This window comes from Apodemus sylvaticus, chromosome 4, assembly GCF_947179515.1.
Source record: "Apodemus sylvaticus chromosome 4, mApoSyl1.1, whole genome shotgun sequence".
In the NCBI taxonomy this organism is placed as follows: domain Eukaryota; kingdom Metazoa; phylum Chordata; class Mammalia; order Rodentia; family Muridae; genus Apodemus; species Apodemus sylvaticus.
Window position 1 is genome coordinate 63,758,013 of NC_067475.1, and position 26,737 is coordinate 63,784,749.

General features: G+C 41.6%; 1 protein-coding gene across 2 annotated transcripts in view; it reads right to left on the reverse strand.

Annotated features, from left to right (window-relative positions):
- Nucleotides 1-8,324: 8,324 nt before the first annotated feature.
- The window catches only part of Gdap2 (ganglioside induced differentiation associated protein 2), a 45,988-nt gene continuing 27,575 nt past the window's right edge, over nt 8,325-26,737 (reverse strand). The window contains exons 10-14 of one of the 2 annotated variants that reach the window (XM_052179646.1): nt 24,520-24,596; nt 20,730-20,869; nt 18,755-18,809; nt 12,954-13,097; nt 8,325-9,205 (exon numbers count right to left, since the gene is read on the reverse strand). In XM_052179646.1, coding sequence (XP_052035606.1) covers nt 9,158-9,205; nt 12,954-13,097; nt 18,755-18,809; nt 20,730-20,869; nt 24,520-24,596 — 464 coding nt within the window. In that variant the 3' untranslated portion in view covers nt 8,325-9,157. Of the gene's footprint in view, nt 9,206-12,953; nt 13,098-18,754; nt 18,810-20,729; nt 20,870-24,519; nt 24,597-26,737 lie in introns of those variants that run through there. The other variant, XM_052179647.1, reaches the window with a different exon arrangement.

A 26,737-nucleotide genomic window follows, 5' to 3' on the forward strand; every position in this document is an offset into this window, starting at 1 on the left:
TATATCTTCAAGAAAAAATATATTTTAAATCAGCAATTGTCAAGCAGGCCAAAGTAAATACTTTAGTGTTGTAAGCCAAATGGTTTTCTGATGATGACTCAAGACCCAGTTACACCACTCCTGTGTCTATACCCAAAAGATGCTCCATCATCCTACAAGACACTAGCTCAACTATATTCATAGCAGCATTATTCATAATAGCTAGAAACTGGAAACAACCCAGATGTCCTTCAACTGAAGAATGGATAAAGACAATGCAGTTCATTTACAGAATGCAATACTACTCAGCTATTAAAAACGACATCATGAATCTTTCAGGAAAATGGGTGGAACTAGAAAAGATCATTCTGAATGAAGTAGCTCACACCCAGAAAGATATGCAGGGCATGCACTCACATATAAGTGGAGTAGCCATAAAGTATAGGGCAAACATGCTCCAGTCCACAGATCCAAAGAAGCTAAGTAGCAAGGAGGACCAAGGAGGATATTTGAATCTTACTTGAGGAGAAATAAAATAGACATTGAAAATGGATGCAGAGAGGAACTAGGTGGGAGAGGGAGTGCTTAAGGAAATAGGGGTGGGGTGAGAGGACTGAGAGAAATCATTGGGGGAGCATCTCTGGGACAAGCTAGAGACCTGGAATGGGGGAGGTTCCTGGGATGACATGTGGGTGACCCTAGGTGAGACTCCTAGCAGTGGGGGATATGGATCCTGAAGTGCTCACCTCTAGTCAGGACTTCCAGTGGAGGGAGGGGAACACCAACCCACCCACAAAATCTTTGGTCCAAAATCTGCCCTGCCTACAAGATACTCAGGGATAAAGATGGAGCAGAAACTGAGGGAATCTGGTGAGTCTTTAAAGCCAGAATCTTGCAGGACTACAATTGGAGAAGGGAGAGGATTACAATTTCCTCTCTTGAAAGGAGGAAATTAAGAGCTGACCAACCTATCAACTTGCTTGATCAGGGAGAGCTACCCATGCAGCCTTGGAGCTTTACAAAGGTGGGGTGATGGTGTACCTCTCATATCTCTCTCTGGTGAAGGAAGCTTAATAAGAGTCACTCCCTTGAGAGTCTTCAGAAAATATATCAGTAATCAAAGAATTGCTTCTCTACCCTGTGCTAGATAGTTGATTCATTGTACTCCTGAATTGTGTGTTAGTTAGGAAACAGAGGCTTAAAGGACAACTTGGGGGTGGGGGTGGTGTACGGTGTACTTAAGCTTGGAGTACCAATATACAAATCCAGGAATAATTGACTAAATCCCACAGCTCCTCCCCACTTCTCAGAATACCAGGCCCATTAGAGCTAGAACTTCACAGAGCTCATTCTGTGTTATACCCCAGGACTCAAAAACAAGTGCTAGAATGGCACTAACTAAATCCTTGCTGAATAGATGATTTACCTCATTTTCTCCTCATACCAATGGCTGTTGAGCTTAGATTAGGGACTCCTGTGAGAGAGTTCAAGGTCACAGAGCATCTCTCCAGGTCCATCTCCATGGATAAAGCTCATGTTACAAGCTTGGCAGACCTAGGGAGGAAGGTGCTCAGCCTCCGAGCAATGTTCATCAGACTCCTCCTCATCACAGGCCTGGAGAAAGAATTGGCAGGGCCTTCCAGCCAACGTGATGCTGAAGACAGTTACGTGGGTGTGATCCCCACTACAGAAGTGACTTTCAACCTGTGGATCACAACCCTTTTGCAACCAAAGGACCCTTTCACAGGGGTGATTCATAACAGTAGCAAAATTCCAGGCATGAAGATCAAATACTCAGGTGACAGCACATGTTATTGAGAAGGTGGAGAAAGAGGAACACTCCTCCATTGCTGGTATGATTGCAAACTGGTACAACCACTCTGGAAATCAATCTGGAGGTTCCTCAGAAAATTAGATCTACTTGAAAACCCAGCTATACCACTCTTGGGTATATACCCAGAAGATGCCCTACTATGCTACAGTGTCATGTGCTCTGTTATGTTCATAGTGGCTTTATCTGTGATAGCCAGAAGCTGGAAACAACCCAAATGTCTCACAATGGAAGAATGGATAGAGAAAATGTGGTTCATTTACACAATGGAATACTACTAAGCTATTAGGAATAAGGGAGTTTTGCAGACACATGGATGGAACTAGAAAATATCATCCTGAGTGAGGTAACTCAGGCCCAAAAGGACATGCATGGAATGTACTCACTAATAAGTGGATATTAGCCCAAAAATACAGAATATCCAGGACACAATCCTCAGAACTCAAGAAGGTTAGCAAGCCGAAGGGCCCAAGTGAGGATGCCTCAGTTCCACTTGGGAGGGAAAAGAAAGCAGTCATGGAGGCAGAGGGAGGGAGGAAACTGGGTGGGAGAGGGGATAGGGAGGGGCACGGGGAAACATGATCAGGTATTGGGAGCAGTGACAGGGCTGAAGCCCCGAGGACCAGCAGAATCAATGGAAATAGACAACCTTGGGAGGTAGGAGGTAGGGGAACCCTCTAGGATGTACCAGAGATGTAGGAGGTGACAGGCTCTCAGGACTCAAAGGAAGGACCTTAGATGAAATGCCCAACAGTGGGGAGAGGGAACTTGTAGAATCCACCTCCAGCAGAAAGTGGAGGATGGGGTTGCCATCCCACAGTCAAAAACTCTGACCTGGGACTGTTCCTGTCTAAAAGACCTGCAAGGACAAAAATGGAGAAGAGACTGAGGGAAAGGAAAGTTAGGACTGACCTAACTTGGGATCCATCTCAAGGGGAGGCTCCAAAGCCTGGCACTATTACTGATGCTATGGTGTGCTTACAGATAGGAGCCTAGCATGGCTGCCCTTCGAGAGCCCCAACAAGCAGCTGAGACAGATGCAGATACATATACACAACCACTGGACTGAAGTTGGGGACCTGTGGTTGAATTAGGGAAAGGCTGGAAGAAGCTGAGGAGGAAGGTGACCCTGTAGGAAGTCCAGCAGTCTCAACTAACTCTGACGGCTAAGAGCTCACAGACACTGAGCCACCAACCAGGCAGCATACATGAGCTGGTATGAGGCCTCCGACACATATACAGCAGAGGACTGCCGGGTCTGGCCTCAGTGAGAGAAGATGCACCTAATCCTCTAGAGACTTGAGGCCGCAGTGGGGAGGCCTGGCAGGGTGGATGGGTGGGTGGGGACTTCCTCTTGCAGATGGGAGAGGAGGAATGAGAGGGCAGAACAAGAGAAGGATAAAGACTGGACTGTAAAAAAAGATTAAAGATAATTTAAAAAAAACTTGCATATTAAACAGAATAATCTCAATGAAAGCTTTATCTATAAAAAAATTAGAAAGCCAGCTGAACATTAGCATGCATACATTCATGTTTCCTGATCATGGAGATGCAACCCGCTGCTTTAAGCTCTGCTGCTCTGCTTCCTCTGCTGTGACAGATTATAGCCCAAACTGTGAGCTACAAAAGCCCTTTCTCCTTTACGTTGCTTTTGTCAGAGCATTTTATCAGTGACAGAAGAGTCAGACAGCTACTAACCATGTAACAAAGCAATGATGTGCAGACTGAATGCTCTGCTCCTAATGGCTTGGCATGACAATCCTTAAATGAAAAAAAATTTTTTTTTTGTCTAAGTATCAATACAGCAACAATTATTTACTTATTTCCTTATCTATAAAAAAAACACTAACTTTGTAATAAATGTGTGAGAAAACAAAATTTAAGATAAAAATTTTCAATCATTCTGTGTTCAATTACATAAAACGGGTTGATATCCTAGGGAAGGACATATCTGGGGATGGAGATGACATCACACATGACCAGCGACAAAACGGCTTACCTACCATATTTGTTAACATTATTTTAAAACTTTACTACTATCTATATCTCTGCCAAATCTCTGAACTTGATTTGGCTTTATCTATGCATAAGAGATGTAACTAATTTTATGTTTATGAATATAATTTAGATATATAAATACAAAAAGTGAAAACTGAGGAGCTAAGATGCTATGGGACGGGCAGTCATCGTCTTAAGTTCTATACTTACCAAGGAGCCCACCAGACTACAGTAAACAGCTCCAAATCCATGGTCTCAAAGATGACCCCAGTGAAACTCAGGGGAAGGGGGCTAGGGGAGAGACAGACAGGAGAGAGAGAGGGAGAGGGAGAGGGAGAGGGAGAGGGAGAGGGAGAGGGAGAGGGAGAGGGAGATCCTATGGGACAGGCAGTCATTGTCTTAAGTTCTATACTTACCAAGGAGCCCACCAGACTACAGTAAACAGTTCCAAATCCATGGTCTCAAAGAAGACCCCAGTGAAACTCGGGGGAAGGGGGCTAGGGGAGAGACAGACAGGAGAGAGAGAGAGGGGGGGAGGGAGGGGGAGGGAGAGGGAGAGGGAGAGGGAGAGGGAGGGTGGGACAGCAATTGGGGACTGGGCTACAGTAACCAGAATGCACTTTAATACATGTGTGAAACTATCAAAGCACAAATGCAATAAAAGCTATACTAAGGAAGAACACAGTAATAGTAATGATGATGATAAAACAAATAACAAAGTTCTCCTGTTGATTCAATACACAGTAATTTTCACTACTGGCCTTCACAGGCAATATTTGTAAAGACTGAGGCCTAATCTGAAGGGGACCCAACTACTGCATAGGAAGAGCTAAAACATTTAAAAAGGCAAGAGTGTTCACAGTAGCATTCTCAACAAATAAGTTTTAAGATCCTGTTAAAATGGTTTTAAGCATTCTTTGGCCAACAGCAATAAAAAATCATTTATATATGGTAAGCTCTTGATGTTTTAGCAAGAGTGATCTGGTGTAAACTAGTCCTGGCTCAGTGGAAATAACTGCATACTCAAAGTCTTATGATATGAATGCTATCTCTACTGTTTGGGCCATTATTGACCATACTCAACAGTTATGATTTATTAGTATAATTCATGTAGAGAATATTCTCTTGAATCCAGCAGCTGATCTTAGAAATATAGAAAAAAAGTTACTGATATTTATGAGAGCCACTGATATCACAAGACCATAATAGCACCTGTTTAAGTTAAAGCGCCAACACTTTGAGTGCTCTGTCTTTACACATGAATCACACAAGTCATAGTCAAAGAATATGCAAGCAGATTATCTACATTTATATGCATACACACATGCATAAATCTGCTTATACACATTTATTAAATCTATTTAGAAACTCTTATCACCTCTGGGTTTAGAACATGACTTAAATCATACATACATATGCACCTCACTCCAATTGTGTTAAAACTCTAATCTCACATGTGACGGTGGCACTTGAGCAGGTTAAGACAATGAGAGTGAGTGATGACCTCCCTTGTCTCTATGAAGATATAGCAGGGGGAGGGGAGCATCTTTCCAGGAACCAAAGTGTATGCTGTGTTGATCTTGGGTCTTTATCGACTTCCACAGTGAGTCTCCAGATTTAAGGTTTCATGCAATTACAAACCCAGAACTAAGCTGGGAGGCGGCATCAGAGGTAGTACAGCAAACACATTGTCCCATATGTTGCTTACGATGCCTATGAGAACAGTAAGGCTGGCAGTACTGCTCAGTAGTGTAGTGCTTGGCCAGCATGCCAGCCTCTGGGGTCAATATCTAGTACCCGAGGTGGGGTAGTGGTCTGTGGGGGGGGGGGGGGTAGAGACTCTGGAAAGTCCCTTAAGTCCAGTCAGAGAAGTCTCCAAGCTACCTTGTAGCACTTTTGGTCTTTAATACTACAATGCAGGGGTTCCACAGCCAGAGTTTTTCTTTATCCAACTTTTGAAATTCTTATTTATGAGCCAACCAGCTGAAACTGTGCATGCACACATATTAGGAAGATAATGATTTTTAGCTTGTGTTGAATACTATATTTTATCACTTTCCTGATAATTGTTACAAAGGAAAAACTAAAATCATTAATTTCTCAATATTTATTTATTTTCCTGGTGCTGGGGGTAGAATCCAGGCTCTGTGTGTGTTGCATGACTGCTCTACTATGGAGTTATAACCCCAGTTCTACTTTTCAATAAAAACAAATAAAAGCCCAGGAAGACATAGGCAGACTTCTTTTTTCTTTTGCTAGGGTTGTTATACTTACCCTTCTTTGGAAGGATACTTTATTTCTTTTAGACTTTCTGAAATTTAATAAAACAAACAAACAAACAAACACACACATATTTACAACCATTTCCTTATATATGTTCCTTTGATCTAGGGGCTTCCTAGATAAGAAAAAAAAATCCTGATTGCTCTTAAAAATACTACAAATGGAGTCCTCTGAAAAAGCAAATATAATAGACCATCTCACAATGAAACCAGAGAGACACAGTAAAGAAACTTTTAACAATAAGCCACTGCCATAACAATCTAGTACACTCAACCCCTCTCAAGAGGTCATTTTATGATCCAGAATATTGGATATGTGTGAGTCAGAAAAGTATGTGCTGAGGGAAATGGACTTCCATTACAAATTCTATCCTGTTTGCCTATCAGTCAATAAGCTAGTAATTTCTAGGTTGTGCCTTTAGCAAATCAGCTAGTGCTTGGCACAATCAAGGTTTAAATGGACTAAAGACTTGTTGGTGATCTGGGTTAACACCAGATCTTAGGGATCACCACTCAGTCACCCCATTATTCTCTGATACATTCTGGAAACCCTCTTGTGTTCTCCAGGCTATCCAAACCTTTGACAGAATGCATGTACATGACAGGTCACTTACTTATTTCAATACTAAGGCCACCTGCCTCCCCTCTAAGAAACAACCCATGGCACTTTAGACAATTATGAAAGCATGAACAACCCCACACTGGCCTTTACCTTTCTCTAGTCATCCTTACACACACTGCTCTATAGCCTTTCACCACCTTTACACTTCAATTGTATCAATTAGGCTAGAATATCAGTAAATACAGATTCTTACAGGTATGAAAAAAATATTCCTTCAAAAATATTGCATACAATATATTGCAACTTGCACAGATCTGGGTATCACAGCATATATTTACAATCCTAGCACTTTAGAGATTGAGACAGAGGGTCACAAGTCTGGGGCCAGCCTGAGTGTGAGTCTGTCTGAAAAAAAATACACAGACATTGTTCATATAAATTTTCTTCTGCTTGTCAAATAGCAAGGTAGCATGCAGCTTCTATTATACAGGGCGGCAATGGGTTAGTCCAGATGTTGGTTCTTAGCAGCTAAGTTCAGCACTGGTAGAGCAGGTGCTATAGCTGCTTCTACTAAGCAATGCTTCCGATCAAATGACACATTAATTGCTGTATGGGAGGAATTTAAAATACCAGACATTGTGAGGATGAGAGGGTTAAAAGAGGTAATGAAAGTAAGTTTACACCTGACATCTGACTGGTTGCCTGATGACCTAGAACATACCAGGAAGTACGGACAGTGTGGGTAGACAGAACTAGCAGTGGCTTTGTTATACCTATCTAACAAGGACACCTATCCAAGAAACATAAAATGATCACTGGGAGGGCTCCCTCTTAAAGATGAAGAGAAGCATGCTTCTTTCCCTCTCCTGAAGAGTGCTTAGGCAGTGGGCTGGGTCCCTGGGAGAGCTGACAGGGCCCAGCTTTGCCATCGAGTGTTTAGGCAGTGGACTGGGTCCCTGTTTTACTATCTCTTTCAGCTCTTACTTTTTCTCCTCTGAGCTGCAAACAAGCATGCTACAGTGAAGGGGATGGAGGTGGGTGGGTGAGGGCACCAAAGACTATAAAGACACTCACATGGAAACAATAATGCTTTGACCTTAATTCAAGAAGAAATCTTTAAAATGATTAACAGATGTTTCTTGCTAAATGGCAGCACTGTAGGAGAGCCAAAAGGAAATCTGGACAAAGCAGGAAGTGGTCAGAGGGTCTGGGTGGGATTTTGTGTGTGTGTGTGTGTGTGTGTGTGTGTGTGTGTGTGTGTGTGTGTGGTGTGTGTGTGACCCACCCTCCAAACACCACTCAGTCACTCAAAAGGTGCTAAAGACCATAGAGCCCCTTACAGAATTCCTTTACATATATTTATTCCCATTAACCCATCGAGAACTAAATGAAGACACTCTACTGCACCCTACTTCCTTCAATCCTCTGCATCCTGGAACAGCCAAGTTCGATCTAAATGCTATCTTTATGTTACCTCTGAGGTAGGTTGTATAATTCTAAATTTCACTCACTAAGGCACACACAGAGCTTGAATGGCAAATGTTTTGTGAAAGGTGAATTTTCTGGTCCTTGGATTTGTGCACTGTTACATACTCCCACCATAGTGATGTAGGCGACTCAAGCGATACTGAACCAACCAGGGCAATCAATTATGACTCTGAGAAGACGGCAGTGTGGTCAGGGATGGGTTCCTGCGCAATGTTCTTTACTTAGGAGTGCTGGTAGCACAAACATTCTTTTGATAAAGAGACTAGTCACATGATTATAGAGAAGAGTTGAAGATACAGTCTTCATGTTCTCCACAGTCTGAATCAAAACAGTATTGATAGGAACAAAGTAGGTAATCCAAGAAGCACTTACAGCTCAGCCTTACCTTGTGCCAACAATTTGCCAATTCTATGTTTTGTTGAAGGTTTTTACAGTTTGATCAGACACATTTCAATATTCTTGGTCATTGGCAATTCTATATTATAATCAGATCGTCTGTATAAAATGTAAATGGTATTAAAGCCAGGATCTGAGGGAACAATGCATCCGTTCAGCATACATTGGTTCTATATATTTTGAGAAACACTTAAATACACAAAGAGAGCGTGCACTGTTTAAGAGATGCTATGAACAACAGTGGTGGCCTGTGTAACAGAGTCCGGAAGCGTGCACTGTAAGCGATGACGTGAGCAACGTTGGTGGCCCATGTGACAGAGTCCAGCGTCCTTTAGAAAACTGAAGACACTCAAAAGTTGATCCCCAGTTTCCATTAATGCTCTAAAAATGAGCATTTCCATTTGATATAAATATACAAATTTAAAATGTATGCAGTTCAGAATGGCCTACCAGTTTTAGATTGTTTATGTGCCAGAAAATATATAGTCAATAAAAAAATACCAGAGAGGAGGGGACAAAAGCTCTCTGGATCTGTACAGCAAAAATGAACATCACTCCAATAGGTGGTGAGTTGTGGTGAAATGGAATCCTGCAACCAAGAAGCACTGAGAAGGCGGCAGGTCACAAATCAGGTGATGGAGGATAAGATGCAAAATAAGGCCCATTTTCCTGTGTAGAGAAAAAATATGAGAACGTTACGTAACAACACGAACTAATGAGGTGTGCCAAAGAAAGGGGCTTCTAATAAATGGAAAAATACATTTGAGATGGCTAGTGTGCATGCAGTGTGCAGCAACCTGAGTCCCCTGTCCCCTGGAGCGTGTCGGACAGAGCTGGTGTAAAGTAGGAGAAGCTGCAAGACTGGTAATGTGCTTTAATAACAATGTCACCTACTGAACCCTGGACTGTTACAGTGCTCTGTACAGTGTAGCTGGACTAGTTATAGGCACCTTGTCTTCACTGTCCCTTTAAGTTCTCACGTGATACCAGGAAACAGGCTACATTCTCATCTTATTGACAAAAATGAAGATTATATAGTTCAACTAAAGTACCTCACAAGTAACTGGCTGATCCCAAATTTAAAGAAACCTCTATCTTGACTGGACTCTTGTTAGATGGTGTTACCTTCCTATTGCTGAATCTTAGTTTAGTTATGGAACAATAAAAATGGTTTCTTAAGAATTTAGTAGCTGTCACTGTTTGGCAGCAGGCATCTTCATGACATGCCCAAGTGGCAAGACTTGTAACAATTACAGTTCTCAGGCCATTTAGTTCCACGTCAAGATAGGGAATTAAATCCCAGGAACTTAATGTCAAATGTAGAAAGCAACAGAACTAGTGTCAGGAGAGATTCTTTGGCCCCCACTTCGGTAGCCGTGATAAAAACAAGGCAGTTAACTTTATGATAGGAGGATCCTAGATTAGGTTTATGAGATGTAAGACTGGAATCTCATTTTTAGGAAAAGTATTTCTTTGGTAAAGAGCTTGTTTTTCAGTAAACCACAAACAGAAAATGCTTACCATTACCATAAGACAAAGGCCGGAGTGAGGAGGGAGAAGCAGGAAGCAACCTGCTCCATGGCGTTCACCTTACAGTTCCAGGGACCACAGGCTAGACCTGTTGTTAGCCTGGTAGACAAGCCAACCTCATCAGAGCAGAAATGAGCGGAAGCTCACTCAGTTGTTCTTCTGAGCACATGCTCTGAGCAGGAGCAGACCCTGGTGTCATAACCAGGAACTCAAAAGGACACCTAAGAGACTTTCTGATAATAAACAAATTTGACCAAGTAGTAGGGTGTGTGTATGTGTGTGTGTGTGTGTGTGTGTGTGTGGCGGTGGGGAGGGGGGCAGATCTCAGAATTGGCTACATTTCTGGAGCCTTGGGGGAAATACACATTGTGCATTTTAGCCCGTCTATTATAACCTGCTATCTAAGCAGTCAGTTCTGTATTTTTAATATGCAGAAATGAATGCCCTGAAAAACATATCCCAAAGAGAAATCTATTCTGAACACCAGAGGAAATCCTTTACTGCTGCAAGGTCTCTTGTTACTATCCTATGCTCTCTTCCAAAGATTTTCATCTCTGCAATGATTTGTGGCAAACGGGAGACACATATCTGATATGCGATGGCATGAAACAGCTTCCTGTGTTCACTTCACACTCCACAGGAGACTGCTGAGCTTCTCTGTTTCTGGAAACAATCACAGTAATGTAACGAATCCTCAGCAGGCAGATGGCATACATGGATTTTATTTGTAAGTGCTGATTTGCTTTTCTGTGGAGGCTGCCTTGGTATCATTTCTATCTAGATAAAAATCACCTTTCAACTACTTTTCAAAGAAACTGTTGGCTTTCTAAATGACAAGTCTTAGAAACTCTTTCAAGTCCACTGAAATGTGATACAAATCAACACCAATTCAGTCCTTTACCAAATAAAGGACCTATTTTGTGCTACCCAGTGTAAGACACAACTACACATAATAAAGTATGCCACCTTTGTTCTACTGTATCATTTCCCTTACAAATCAGTATCGAACCACCTCTGTTACATATCCCATACAATACTGTGTCATAAACATATGACCTGAACCTTCCCCGAGTTCCTCAAGGCTTTCCCCTGCATTGTGTCTCTGGGGCAATGGGAACACCAGCCCCCAAAAGTACTTGCTTTCTGCTTCGTCTCCCATAGCTACTTAAGACTTCAAAGATGGCCGCTCCTCTCTTGAAACCCTAGCCACCACCCTCAGCAACATGGCTGCTCTCCGGACGGACAGCTGAGGCTGAAGCCTTCCCGCAGACTTGCCTCTCTCTTTATCTTGTTCTCCGCTCTCTCCACCCTCGTCTCTGTACTGGATGTAATGGCAGCCCTCCCTTGCAGAGCCCTCCCCACTGACTGCCGCGTACCGCGTACAGCGCTGCACGCACAGTGGCGGTATGCCGTGACAAGCTCTCTGCCTGTCCCAGAGCACCGTCTCCTCGCACTGGAATCCTCATTTTTATTTCTGTCCTGTCTTCATAGACAGAGGGTATAGGATCTGCATTCTGAGAAACTCTACCTCAGGCAGAGAGAGATGATTTAATGAGTCAATGGTTAGTTTAGAAGTTAAACTTTCTTTTTACTGATTCTGCCAATGTATTCTTTTTGATATTCAAAACAACAGAAAACTAAAAACACCTAGGGAAAAGCAAGTGAGTCTGGTGGAGTAATCTTTCTGTATTTGTAGAGAAAAATGATATATCTAGATAGTAGCTTTGAAATGTTACTCAAATTCTGGGTATTGAATGTTCTTTCGTGTCTGTTACATTTCCTGCTATTAATTCAAGCATGACAGATATAGTTCAAAGGTAAATAAGGGGGTCAGTTCTGACTTCAGCATATTCAAGTAAATTCAGATGGATGGGGCTTCCTCCCAGGCCATATACTGTATAACCTTTGTTCTATAATCCAGATGTTCCAAATGCTTTCTATACAACAGCCAAATGTGAAATTCTATTAGCTATTAGGCACAGTAAATACTCTGCTTTCCACATAGGGGAGCAGAAGTCATCGCTGAAGTTGGAGAAACCTTAGAGAGAAATGTACATGTTGCCCAATAATTAGGGGAGAATACTTAAAGCGCAGTATGCCATGCCCAAAGATACGGAATCAGCCACAGTTAGAGAAGTTGCTTGGCTAACTTCTGGCCAAGAGTCTCAATTAAGAAAAAATATTATAAAGGTGACGCTGTGAATACACACAATAGAACTGCAATGAAGTTCAGTAGAAGTTGTGAGATTAATGCTTCAGAACAGATCTATGAATGTACCTGCAAATAATGCCACTAACGTGGTAGATACATTGAAAACATGACTAAAGCATTAAGAAAATGGGACTTGTAACAGGGCAGAGGCTACCAACTTACGTCAATGCTGCAAGGGGACACCAGCCAGTCTGGCTGTTCATATAGCTATGAAGCCTCCAATCTTAAGAAACGTCTTTGATGTGACAGAAACTGTCCACATGACTAAGGACTAGCTTTAAATTCATGACTGGGATTTTTTTTTTTTTTTTTTTTTTTGCTAAAATGTTGATTTGGGGAAAGCCCTCCTGGGACAAGGACTTTTCCTAAGATTATTGTGTGAAAAAATGCTAAATGATTATCCCAAAGCTCATGGCGCTGCTCTGCAGGACGCTTACAAAAACATACTCACAGGGGGCTGTTGTGTACTGTAAGTTGTCTCAGCATATAGAACACAAGGGACTGAATCTACGTGTAATGGGACAAAAGCTTTGCGAGACAGCCTCCTTGTTATGCAGGTAGCATGTAACACACTCACGTGCTCACACCCGCCGCTCTGTGACACACCCACATGCTTACAGCCACTGCTGTAGCACACCCACACACTACACCAGGAGAAGGAGGGCAGGCACTCACCCTGGCGTCATATTCCAGGACAAAAGGAGGAAAGTCTATCTGTTCTGGTGATATGGCAGAGAAGAGCTGCTGCAGGCTGTCGACGTGGTGGACCTTGTCTTTCAGTCCTGAGACAGAAAAGGTGGTGAAAAACCATGTTGAGACCTGATTAATAGGAGAGAAAACAATTTAAGCCAGGAGCCATCATTAAGAATATTAACAATTCTGAAATTGTGTCCTAGTTAAAACTGTAATTTCAAAATATTTGAAATAGTACAGTAACATGTTTTTTTTTAAAAGTACAGTTTGTAGTTCATTAGTAAGTTGCATAATAGTTTCGTAGACTACAAGGGACATTTATAAAAAAGAAAGAACAGTATCCTCATTAGGCTAGAAGGAGGAGGCTGTTTCACAGCGCATGTGTCCAGAGAGACACCTATGTGCACAGCATTCTGACAGCACATGCTTCTGCCTGCTGACTGAGCTGTGTGCGGTCCATAGCTGCTGGGAAAGAAGAAATGGAGGCCGCTGGGTGCCTAGCACTCCAGCACCGGCCCCATGTCTAAGAGCAATTGGCCAGCACAAAATGGACTCCATGGCTCTGTGCACTTCTTGTTATTTTTTGTTTGATTGTCCTTTGCTTTAATATTTGATGCCGGAGAGGGGGAGGGAGGGAATGAAGGAGTAAGACAGGAACACAAGATTAGGCAGACAGGGATGATCTGGGAGAGGGAGGGGAAAAGAATATGATTAAAATATACTGCCTGAATAAAAGGCTTCTGCATTATTTGACACAATAATGAATGTTTTGGTACAGTAGGTTAAGAGACTGTAAAGTTATTTTTATTTGTTTCCAATAATTTGAAACTACAATATTTTCACTTGATAACTGCCATATGGTTTCTGTTGAAGACAATCAAAATAGTGTGTGTGTGTGTGTGTGTGTGTGTGTGTGTGTACACATATACAATGGACTTTTCTTTGGCTATAAAGAAGAAAATTGTTTACAAGGAAAATAAGCCAGATTGAAAATTCACCATTATGTGTTTTCTCTCATATGTAGAATCCATATAGAGAGGGGACAAAAAGACATTAGGGTAGAAGGTGGCTACTGGAAAGAAGAGAGACAGTGGAGATGGGAGTGGAAGGCTGAGAAAAATGATAGGGACTGAAGATGGTCTAAGTGAATTATATACATGTATGAGAAAGCGGCCGGGTGGTGGTGGCGGCGCATGCCCGTAATCCCAGCACTCTGGGAGGCAGAGGCAGGTGGATTTCTGAGTTCAAGGCCAGCCTGGTCTACAGAGTGAGTTCCAGGACAACCAGGGCTATACAGAGAAACCCTGTCTCCAAAAAACCAAATCCAAAAGAGAGAGAGGGGGGGAGGGAGGGAGGGAGGGAAGGAGGGAGGGAGAGAGAGAGAGAGGGAGGGAGCGAGCACCATCATCTTTAGTTTACATGCTTTGATTGTTTTAAAGGCAGATAGCCACTGTGTCTCACCTTTGTTTAAGTCACTTAACTTAAAAAAACAAAGTTTTTGGTAGCTAGTGGTACTTTTGATACCAAGGTAGGTAATAGCTACAACTTATATATCTGAATTCTTATCAACAGGTTACACAACAGCCCAATGAAGTAGGTGTGATGTTGCTATCCCCATTTACCAAAGATGGTAGCAGATGCACATGGGCTTTCAGTGGACTGCAGAATATTCTCCAAAACAGTGTTAAAGTCCTGGGTAGATCACAGCCACGTTGTGTGGCCACTTTCCATTCATGCATCATTTTTATTAATTTATCTTTGGTACACACTCACATTCTTCAACACCTCTTCCAAACCTCTGACATCTCTCAAGCTCCTCATGAGACATACTTCCTTCAAACTTACTTGTAAGGTAAAACACATAACAGCCAACACTGAACTAGGTTATCACTACGTAAATCCTATGTTAGCTTCCAAATCGGGACAGGGGTCAGTCATTTCCTGTTCCTTACATACTGCTCTAAGCTGTCCCTTCTAGGATTCTTCTATTCTCCTGTTTAAATCTCACTTGCAGCGACCTGAGAGCTAGTCCCACTTCCTAGTATCTCTCCGTCACAGTCCTTTCTGCAATCTCTCTGGTTCCTCGAGTGAAGTCCCCAGCTGTGTTCCAGGCACTTGTGAAAGGATGTATGTACCTTAAGACCTATTTTATGATGGCCTTTGTATCCTGGGCCACTATTTATGTCTGCTATGTGACTGACGGCTAATCTATAGCTCAAACTTCCATATGACTATCTGGATTCTCCTTCCTCTCCGGGTTTAAAGTTTATTGGAAGGGGTTGATAGGGAGTAGGAGAGACATGATGCAAAATTAGAATCAAGCAGTTTGAACAGTAAAGGAATTACATATCAAAATCAACATATTTAAACACATGCTATCACATACCCTTTTCTCCAAACAAACTTCTATAAACTAGATTAGGAAAAATTTCTAGTTACCAATTTGAAAACTTATCACAGACATAGCTGGTAAACTTTAGTAGCTATAAAGGGATGATGTATAGAAATTAACCCCATATTGGTGTCTCCTGTGCAACAGTAACTGTGTATTAACCTTCTTTCTAAAGGCGTAGATGCCAAAAAAGTAGCTAAATTAAAACAATCAAACAAACAAATAACAATAACTACCTAAGGCAAACTTGCTACGTGTATTGAATGCCCCAAGGAAATATCTATTCTATGCAAGTAGCTTAAAAAACACAAATTTGTGGAACTGAGATGATGTGTGGGAAATTACACATCAAATCTTTTTCTGTCCTGCTTCAGCTCAGACATCTTTATCCTCGAATCTTTAACTGACTGTTATCCTAACTGAAAATTTCCTTGGCCCACCTCTATCCAAAGCTGCAAAAGGCTTTTAAACGGTTCGTCTGCACCTGTTCCTTCATCCTACTGCATAACCATGAACATCCTGGATTGTATCAGCTGATGCTCTACTCTGAGAGCTCTGTAATGAAGAACCACATCATATTCAGTCAGATGCGCATGTCTGTCTAGGCGGAGCACAGTGTTTGCTCAAAGAATTACCAAGTGACTTCCTTTAACACTACTCCTTCATAACCCCTTCTTTCTGGGGCTCAGTTACTCCATCTACATAATGAAGTTACATTTGAATGATTTTTTTTTAAAGGTTGCTATCCAATTGTTTAATGGGACAACTCTTTAGTGAGCTATTCTATATTGACATTAGTGGGGTGTTGGTGGAAAAGGGGTAGCAGGCAGCGCTGGGAAACACAGGCAGACCTTGAGCATACAATCTGCAGAAGAGAAGCACAACCTGGCAATCTCTCTCATCATGTCTTCCCTTTAGATTCCACAGGTGTCGGCCCCCAAAAATTATTCAAAGCAGACCAAAGTAGAAGGTCTGTTAAAAGTTCCCTGTTTGGGAAGACCCAAGAACACTGCTTCTTCCCCTCCCCCATTTCCATTATGGCTTAGTTTTAAATTTTCAATTGTTTATAGCATCAGCTACAAAAATACACATTAAGGTTTACTTTAGTTGTTTAGTATTTACTACGATAAAAAACTTGAAAAAACTAACACTTTTTGGAAAGCATAATTCAGGTATTTCAGCTAATGCTAGAGATTTTTTTCCCACCTAATTACTAAAAAAAATGCAAAGCCAAGAATATAGGGTCATAGGACATAAGCCAAGAAATTACAGTTTGCATGTTGCAGCCAAATATTCTCCCAGGGCTTAAGTTTTGTTAGCCTGTCTTCTACCAGTAAGCATCATTGAAGAAAAAGTAAGTTAACAAGCAATAATGTAATAGCATGTTGGGCAGAATGGCTTGGGAACGATGTGAGCAGAATGGAAGAAAGGCAGAGCAGTGATGGTTTTATAATTTCTTAATTTTATCTCCCTTTTAGAAACATCCCACTCATAGTTCTGATTTACTAAAAATGGGATGTTATTATATATGGACCTTACTCTCTCATTTTCCCATTCCAAAAGATCACGGCAACACGGCACAATGGCCCTGGTTTGCAGCCTGTACAGCAGCCCACATTGAACTGATGCCTGTGTGAAGCAATTCCAAGATGACGGCAGTGTTAGCTGACATACGTGAATGTCTGTGTGGAGAACTGTTTTAGGAATTTTAGATGTGCTCGCTTCACTTTTCTGAGTGCACTGTGAGGTAGGCATTATTCTTACAGTATAAAGGATAACGCCACTTACCTGAGATAGCAAACGAGACTGGGAGATTAGAACCTGGGCCCCCTGAAACCCTGCTTCTTAAAGTTAGGCTTATGACTGCCCCAAACACAGCATGAAGCATTGCACGTGTTTTGAAGGGTTGGTAGACACTGGGAGGAATAAGGTACAAAATGGAAGGTGAGGACGGGGGACTTAGGAAAACTAAGGCTCAAAGGATTAGCAGAGGAAGTCTATACAAAAGGCAGCAGAGAAGGGGCAGCTGCAAGCAGGAAAGAAACAAGGCAAAGTTAGCTTCAAATAAACCAAGACAGGTAACATGAAGACAGGAAGGTGTACTATATTAAGTGACAGGCGTAGCACATTTAAGAGGTGATCCTTTATCCTGGGTGTGATGTGACATGAATCTGAGGAAAATGAAGGAAAGACGGTGAGAAGAAGTAAGTTGGTGCTTTAGATCCAGTTAAGTGGTCCCACTTGAAAAAGATGCTAATTTCTTTAAAGAGATTTGGAATGTTCTATAATACAGTCCCCTTGCCTGCAAATGGGAATGCCACTCTTTATAAGCAAAGATAATGTAGGAAGAAACTATATGGAGGAAATGCTTAAAACAATTGATAGCCCTGTTAGTTATTACTACCATGGAAACTGGAGCACAGGTAGGGAAACTGTCCTTGGTTAGGAAGGAACACTTTTTTAAGACACTGAAAAGGAAAGCCACAGGTGGCAGGTGACAGGGTAAAGAGGGGTAGGTATAGAGATTCTTACCGAACTGGGTGAAGCAAAGTGATCTGTGGAGGAGGGGCTAGTAAAATGGAGCTTGTGGAGAATGAAGTGCTACCTGAGACACTTTATCCCTGTGAACAGCTACAGTAGTGAAGCCTATCGGTCCAAACAGGACTCCAAACCGGAGAGCACTATGATTTCTCCATGAAGGTTTTGCATAGTAAACAGAGACTTTCTCTCATCTGAGTTTTATGGGCAGGCATGATGAAAGAGTAAGAGGCTATCAGTTACAGTAGGCATTTACTAGAATGGTTGGAGAGGTGGGGTGTGGGCATGACTGGACGTAGGAAGCAAGAAATATGACATTTTTAGACCATATAAGGGCTAGATTTCTTGATGAGGTGAAGGTGAAGGAGCAATTACTAAAGAAATAGTTGTGAGCAAAATAGCTATATTCAGGCCCTCACAAGTTCACACACGAAGGCAGGAAATTAAATGTGTACTTAGAATGAAATCATCACAGTGATCAAAACCTATGACACCATAAGTGACAGGATGTGGAAGGGTCTATCCACTAGCTACAGGCTCAGGCAGCAAGGGCTCAGACCCGCAGAAAGCGATTATTGAACTGAGACGTGAAAGACAAGTAAGGGTTAGCTATAAGCAGGGGGCGGGAGTGAATTCTAGGCTAACAGCACGGCTTAATGAGAGAAAAAAAAGTCTGAGAAGGTAAAGACTGGGAAGCTGTGGTTGACAGGGTTGTTCAGAAGGATACCAGAGGCAGACACAGCAGACATGAGGAACAATGGATCAGCCAATGAGAACAGTAAACCAACAGCAGCTACAGTCTCCTGAGCATGCCCAAGTAAGTCTGGGACTTAGTGAAAACACAAACACCCACCTTTGACCGGAATGTTGGATGAACGAAATAAACAGCCTTCAAGTTCCTCTTGTATCTAAGCAAAACAAACAAAGAGTCGGCATGAGTAACAATGAGAACTACTCATCAGGACAGACAACCAGCACGTTTACCTGAGTATATAAACACATTCACACTGAGAAAAAAATACCTTAAAAGCAGCAGGAGTTATTATGCTGAATTTGGGGTAAAATGTCAAAAATAATTAAGTGAACATTTCATTATTTAAACTGCCCATTTTAAAGGAAAGTACTAATTGCTGCCTCTTACTGTGACAGAGCTACCTCAAGGAAGAACAAAATTGATCATACTTTCAAAAAACTGATGCATTTTTTATACCGTGATGGAGTCTCTGAGCGCAAATATATATAATTAAGTCACCTTGAAATCACTAAAATTGTAATAAAAATTAGAAAGTACAAGCTATAGCTATGTTACTGCAGACTGGGGAAGCCCATGGAAGCGTTGTAGTTTGTACTTAGTCGCTCCCCAGTTCTGAGAACAGTACCAGTACCACCTCCAGGTGCCGACAACCCGATGACCAAGAGGAGACGCCTAGAACCTGTAGCTTTTCCAGGTATGACTTAAGCTTTTGTTGTCTATTAGTTTAATAATCACCACTGAGTCATAAAATGTCAATTGTAAAGGACTTTGGAGAACTAGCAGCGGAATTATTCTAGTTGAGGATTGTGCCAGTTGAAGGACTAGCTAGAAGCAGGAGTAGATATACAGGAGTCCAGATTCATCATAAAATACTTTAAAGCACACTAAGTGTGTTAGCTAATGAAAACATTAGTATTGCTAATTAAGATGAGATTTAATGGTGGGTGGAAGGCAATGGAAATTTATGGTAATTTACCTTCTTTGTTCCCTAACTGTATAATGGTTTTTCAACCTAACCAATAAAGATTGTGTGATGCTACAAATAAAATAGCAACCAAGAGGGTAGAATAATCAGTTTATATAGGAAATGTATCACCGAGAAAATTCTTATAGCAAGGGAAGCATAATTTCATGAAAATAATTTTCTAGAATCAAGTCAGTAGTCTATTAAACCTAAATTCTGTATATAAAATTGTGATAACTTGGGCAATAAATGACCAATAATGCTTTTTTCTTCCAGCTTCCAGTATAGAAAACATTAAAAGATACAAGGACAGTGAACGGCACTAAGGTCAGGCCCGGTACCATGAAGCCCATCATACACGAGGTTTCTCTTGTCCCTTGTCAGCCTTGCTAACAGCGTGTGGAATGTGTCTGCCCCTCATCCCTGGCCACAGGAGAAGCTTCTCTAGGTACAGGGTAGAGTCAGGATATCTCCAGAGACAAAAACAGATGATCTTCTATGGGAAAGTCCACTTAAACCACAGGAAGAAATGTTAAAAGCAAAAAAGGTTCAGTCTGCATGACCAATCTAGCTTCAAATTCACCCCTGAACCCCAGTAAATGCCTGGCTTCTCTGTCAGTGGATAGCCTGAGTCCCCCAAACCAGTCTTCTTCCCTCTCGCTTCTCTTCTTCTTGTTCCAATGAAAACCTTTGCCTGTGAGTTTATGTTCAGTTTCTATTTTTATTTGTAATCACAGGGATAAGTTTCCTTGAACCTGCTACTAGTATCTCTCCCAACAGACTCACTGGCTACTGGATCAAGTTAATAATATTTATAAGTATACTCAGGTATGTATTATATTAACACACCATAGCAACCAAGGCTGCACTTCCATTATTTTATACACAAAGACTGGGCTTGACACCAAACCTCTTCCAAAGTGGTCAAAGTGGGATTACAAATGTATTTAGTTTACTACAAAACCAGGGCCTCCAATAGTTAGTCTCTAATGTCTATGATAAAAACCTTTGTCACATAAAAATCCTTTCAAAAATATTTACAAATGTCTGCTACTGCTTAGTGTTAAAAATACAGATGTAATAACCCAGTGATTTCCAAAAATAACTAACTTGATGTCAACAACATCGTAGAGTTTCTTCAGGAAGTCGGAGTCCAAGTGGTTGTATTCGCTGGTCAGTGTGTGAAAATACACCAATACATATTCCTTCACAGCGATGTGATCCATTACATGGATAAAGTACAAGAGGGCCTAAGAGAAAGAAGAAAACACACATCACAGTAGTTCACTCTGCAGGGAGCCCCTCCCCTAAGATTAACCTACAACTTCCTGGAGTTGCCCCCGGGAAGAGCAGCTGGTGACAATAAGCTCTCTCAGAAGGTGAAGCCCAGCCTTTAGCGGACTTCACTTTAGAGGACTCTCACAGGCTGTGGCACAGTCCTTTTCTGTAGTGCTCTAAGAAAGAGGATAACCCTAAGATTTCATCTTACACCAGTCAGAATGGCTAAGATTAAAAATTCAGGAGACAGCAGGTGTTGGAGAGGGTGCGGAGAAAGAGGAACACTCCTCCACTGCTGGTGGGGCTGCAAATTGGTACAACCACTCTGGAAAGCAGTCTGGCGGTTCCTCCGAAAACTGGGCACCTCACTTCCAGAAGATCCTGCTATACCACTCCTGGGCATATACCCAGAGGATTCCCCACCATGTAATAAGGATACATGCTCTACTATGTTCATAGCAGCCCTATTTATAATTGCCAGATGCTGGAAAGAACCCAGGTATCCCTCAACAGAAGAGTGGATACAAAAAATGTGGTATATCTACACAATGGAGTACTATTCAGCCATTAGAAACAATGAATTCATGAAATTCTTAGGCAAATGGATGGAGCTAGAGAACATCATACTAAGTGAGGTAACCCAGACTCAAAAGGTAAATCATGGTATGCACTCACTAATAAGTGGTTATTAACCTAGAAAACTGGAATACCCAAAACATAATCCACACATCAAATGAGATACAAGAAGAAAGCAGGAGTGGTCCCTGGTTCTGGAAAGACTCAGTGAAACAGTATTTGGCAAAACCAGAACGGGGAACTGGGAAGGGGTGGGAGGGAGGACAGGGGAAGAGAAGGGGGCTTACGGGACTTTCGGGGAGTGGGGGGGGCTAGAAAAGGGGAAATCATTTGAAATGTAAATAAATTATATCAAATAAAAAAAAAGCCAAAAAAAAAAAAAAAAAAAAAAAAAACGGGGAGTGGGGGGGGCTAGAAAAGGGGAAATCATTTGAAATGTAAATAAATTATATCAAATAAAAAAAAAAAGCCAAAAAAAAAAAAAAAAAAAAAGAAAGAGGATAATTAATCTTTGGCCTCTGAAATGACTCTTCAAATACCAGGAAGAGCTCTTGGATCAACTACCAGGTTTCTCCTATCTAGGACAATGATGTCAAAACATTTAGAACTAAGATTTGGTACTTCTTATAATTTTAATTAAGTCTTTAATTCTTGAAGTTTCTGTTTGCATTCCATCAAGATCTCTACGTTCTTGATCAGACAGACTCAGGCCAGCCACAGAGCACACGCTGTGTCCAGTGGCTCCTTCCATGCGCTCACAGAAGCTCATTTTCTTAGCACTTGTAATGCTTATCTGAATGAGCAAAGTGGAGGGCTTTGTGGGTGGTTGGCAACCCACTGGGTGATCCTTCTAGAACTCGAGGATGATCTAATATGACCCTGTTCGGTTAGGGATGGATCCTATTTTAAGAAATTTAAGAGAGACACTAAAAACAAAATGAGAAATATAACCCAAGCAGGGCTGATGTGACCCCGTGGTTTGGCTGAAAACAACCGCAAAGAGGGAGCTAAGCTACACCAACTGAATGGATTAATCGCCCAGGCTGTTTTCCAATTCCTCCTCAGCAGAGTCCTTGGCATTAGCATGGATTAGGGCCAAACTGCAGGCACAGTAGGCAGCAGAGGACATTAAGAACAGTTGCTTTGAAATGTTACCTGGTTTAAACCTCACAATAAGTCTCATTTTTTTTTAATTGCAAAATGACATATCATAATACCTGGAATGCTATGTAAGTACTTACCAAAATCAAATGCAGGGGTTATATGTTCTTACTGATGAATACTACTGATGGTAAGAGTGCATGTCACACAGACTATTAAGAACACAAATAGCTACATAAAGAATCATACAAATTCTTACCAGATGAGTCTTTCCTCTTTGTGAATAAGTTTATCCCTAATATTCCCACTGTTCCTCTTATCAGACTAGCTCTTTGTCCCTTCTATCCATTCTTTACTATCACACTTAAGCAATTTGGGACACTCCTTTTGGCTTCAAATTCTCTATCTTTAAGTTATTCTACTCTTATTTATAGTGTTAGCCAACAAGCAAAAGCTGTGGAGGACAAGAAAACCCCTTTTAAGAATTAAACAAAGATTTATTTGATTTTTAATCATGTGTGTGTGTGTGTGTGTGTACACCATGTGTGTAGGAGCACACACAGTGGCATCACAGTCCTCTATAACATATGGAGTTATAGGCAACTGTGGGTCACCCAATGTGAGTGCTGTAAATCAAACTCCAGCCCTCTTGAAGAGATATAGTCACTCTTAACTGCTAAAGGAACCATTTTTGAAAGACTTCTACCTTTTACTTCTATTGACACATCTCTCCTCTCTATTGTACTCACTTTAACCCCACTCCCACCCCCAGGCCACTCCCCTTACCCACATTCTGGAGATTTAACCCAGGGCCCTGTGGAGGTTACCTGAGCTACATCCCCAGCACCTTAGAACCAGAACATTCCATTTGTATTACCATAATCAGCTACTGGGAATTTACGTTGTAATGTTGTACGTACTTTCTCAGTTTTAAGTGTGCTATTTACCATGGCTAATACACGTGGGTCAGTCACAACTTATTTTTGGTAGTTATTTTGTAATGAAATTGATGTTTTTGGGAATATATGTTTATAAACATTTTAATAGAATATCTTTGATCTATTCTTTGGTAATTTCATATACGTAGCCAGTGTATCATATCCACTCCCCCTGCCTGTTCTAGGTACCCCAACATGCCCCGTTTTCTGCCCCGTTGTTTTTTAACAACGCACTGAGTTCACTTAGTGCTGCCCCAAGAATGCTGACAGAGGAGCTCTGTTTCGCTATTGGACGCAACTGTCCCTCCAGTGAGGAATTCACACTCAGCAGTTACAGGATTTACAGCTACATCTCCTCTTGGGAATATTTTCTTAGAAAGTCTCAGGAATTGAATCACTGGGTCGATGAATACAGCTTTTATAGTTTCAATTCATCTCTGCTGATGATACTTATTTACAAGTTCTCACTAATTCTCAGGATGAGAAATGACATTTTGAATTGCTTCTACATATTACTAGTCAGGTTGAACAATTTCTTCCTTTACTTCCAACCATTTTTTTCTTTTAAGATCATCTACTTCTGTTTTCTGGCCCCATATGAAGGGATGATAGAATTACACTCTTGCTATCTTGGGTAAACTGTACCTCTGGTATATGCTTTTTAAGTAGATATTCAAGTGTTAATTTTTCTTTTCTTTTTTTTTTGTTTTCAAAGATCAAGCCTGTATACTTAGAAGCAGGGTACTTCTAACCAAAAGCTTGTCATTACATCATATCCAAGAGAATAGCCACATTTCTGCAGTAGTATCAGAGCCATCTGGTATCTGTTTTTCCTACAGAGGACAAGCAACCCCTAACTAACCAGAGATGATGCATACTGATTTTCAGGGATGCTGGTCTACACACTTGTAACTCATTTCGCCCGGGCTGCAGACCCTAGATACCAATCCGATACCCTTCTTCCTTCCTACCCCCACCTGCTTTGCAGTCTAACATTTATGACTTACCTTGTCCATGTCTATCAATGTCACAGGAATGTTTCTTCCAACTACCACCATCACTGTGCGGCCACAATTATCTACACCTGAAAGAGGAGATGCAGTCAGGACCCAGGAACTGTAATACAAGACCAAGGTTTGTCCTGGTCTTTTTATGAACTTGACTTTATGTATTTGACTACAGAAAGGAATTCAAACAATAAGAAATGAGGTGCACACGCTTCTCAAATTATAGCATTAGATTTCTTTGATTGTTAGGAAAATACTTTATTTTCTTATGAGATTTTTGAACAGTCTGGACCAAGATTGTTTAAAGATTTTAAATCAGCATAATGTATGCACTTATTTTTTAAATAAATAAACACTTTGTTTAAGCTCAACACAATGTTTAATAATATTACTGACCCAGGAAATCAAAGCTCTCAACTGAAAATAACAGGTAATGCCTGAAACAAAACCCAATGGAGGAAGGGGGGACTGGAGAGTGCTGTAAGGTTTGAAATTTATGCTGACAATGCAGAAAACATCCTAACAGAAAAGGCCCCAGGGAAAAAAATGAAACAGGTACTGGTGAGCCCATAAGAACATCCTAGAGGTAGATATGGGATGTCGAACGTCCTTGTGTGTACTGTCTGGTTTTGTGTGTCAACTTGACACAGGCTGGAGTTATCACAGAGAAAGGAGTTTCAGTTGGGGAAGTGCCTCCATGAGATCCAACTGTGAGGCATTTTCTCAATTAGTGATCAAGGGGGAGAGCCCCTTGTGGGTGGTACCTGGGCTGGTGCTCTTGGGTTCTATAAGAGAGCAGGCCAAGCAAGCCAGGGGAAGCAAGCCAGTAAGAAACATCCCTCCATGGCCTCTGCATCAGCTCCTGTTTCCTGACCTGCTTGAGTTCCAGTACTGACTTCTTTGGTGATGAACAGCTGTGCAGAAGTGTAAGCAGAATAAACCCTTTCCTCCCCAACTTGCTTCTTGGTCATGATGTTTATGCAGGATTAGAAACCCTGACTAAGACAAACTGGTACCAGCGTAGTGGGGTATTCCTGTAACAACCTGACCATTTTCTGGGGAGGACTGTGGAAGGACTTTGGAACTTTGGGCTAGATGATCCATTCGGTGTTAAGAGCTCTGTGGAATGTTCTGTAGGAGCTTGGAAGATAATGTTGAGAACAGTGCAGAAGATGGAGGCCTAGCTTATGAAATTTCAGAGGAAAGATTAAAGACTCTTACAGTGTCCATGTTTTGATTGTGAAGATTCTGTGGTTTTGTTTAGCTGGGGCTGAATAATCATCTGTGAGTAACAAGATACCAGAACCACTAAAGCAAACCTTTGTGTTACTGGGACTATTGATGCTGGTTAGCTGGAGCTAAGAAATTAGCTGTGATTAAGAAGAAACCAGCATCACTGAGGTGAAATCTTCTGGGAAGTGTTTTCTGAGAGCACAAAGAATGTGTTCTAGAGATAGCCACAGTTGTATTTTGTGCTGTGGCTGGACTTGGTACTGTGTAAGTCACCCAGGTGGTTCTGGTTTTGAAGGCATGAAGGGGTCATGAAGAGCAGCTGAGGCTCTTGGTACAGTGAGAGGCCACGGAAGGCCATTGGTGAAGGTGCAGCCTCAGTTGCAATTGATGACCCAGGACTTGAAGGGGTCATGCATAGGAGCAGAGGCTTGTCACCATGAAGAGAGCCTATGAGAGGCTATTGGTGAAGCCTAATTACAATGGAAGATAGCAGCATTTTGGAGATGCCAGTACCATGTGATGACCACCAAGAACAGCAGCAACAGTGGAATACAGGCAGCTGGAGCCTAGAAGACAAGCTGTGTGCTACAAAGGGCAGAGCTGGAGAAGTGACCCAAGCCCTTGGAGGAGCCCAGAAGATCGTGAGTTGGATCCCAGACATTGAACCATTGGAGTTTGAGTTTTGCTTTTGGTTGTGACTGTGCCCTAATATGTTTCCCTCTTGAAGGAACAAAGTATTTTAGTGGAGCCCACAGTTGAGAGACTTTGAATTTTTAAAGATATTGGACATTTTGAAGTGATTGAACTTTTAATGTGTAAAGACTGTGGGACTTTTAAAGTAATTTAGATCTTGGGGATTAAGAAGAAAGTAAGGGCTGAGGCTTAATAGTGATGCATTTGTCTGTCAAGTTGACAAGGGGTCAATTGTACTGGCTAGTTTTGTGTGTCAATTTGACACAGGCTGGAGTTATCACAGAGAAAGGAG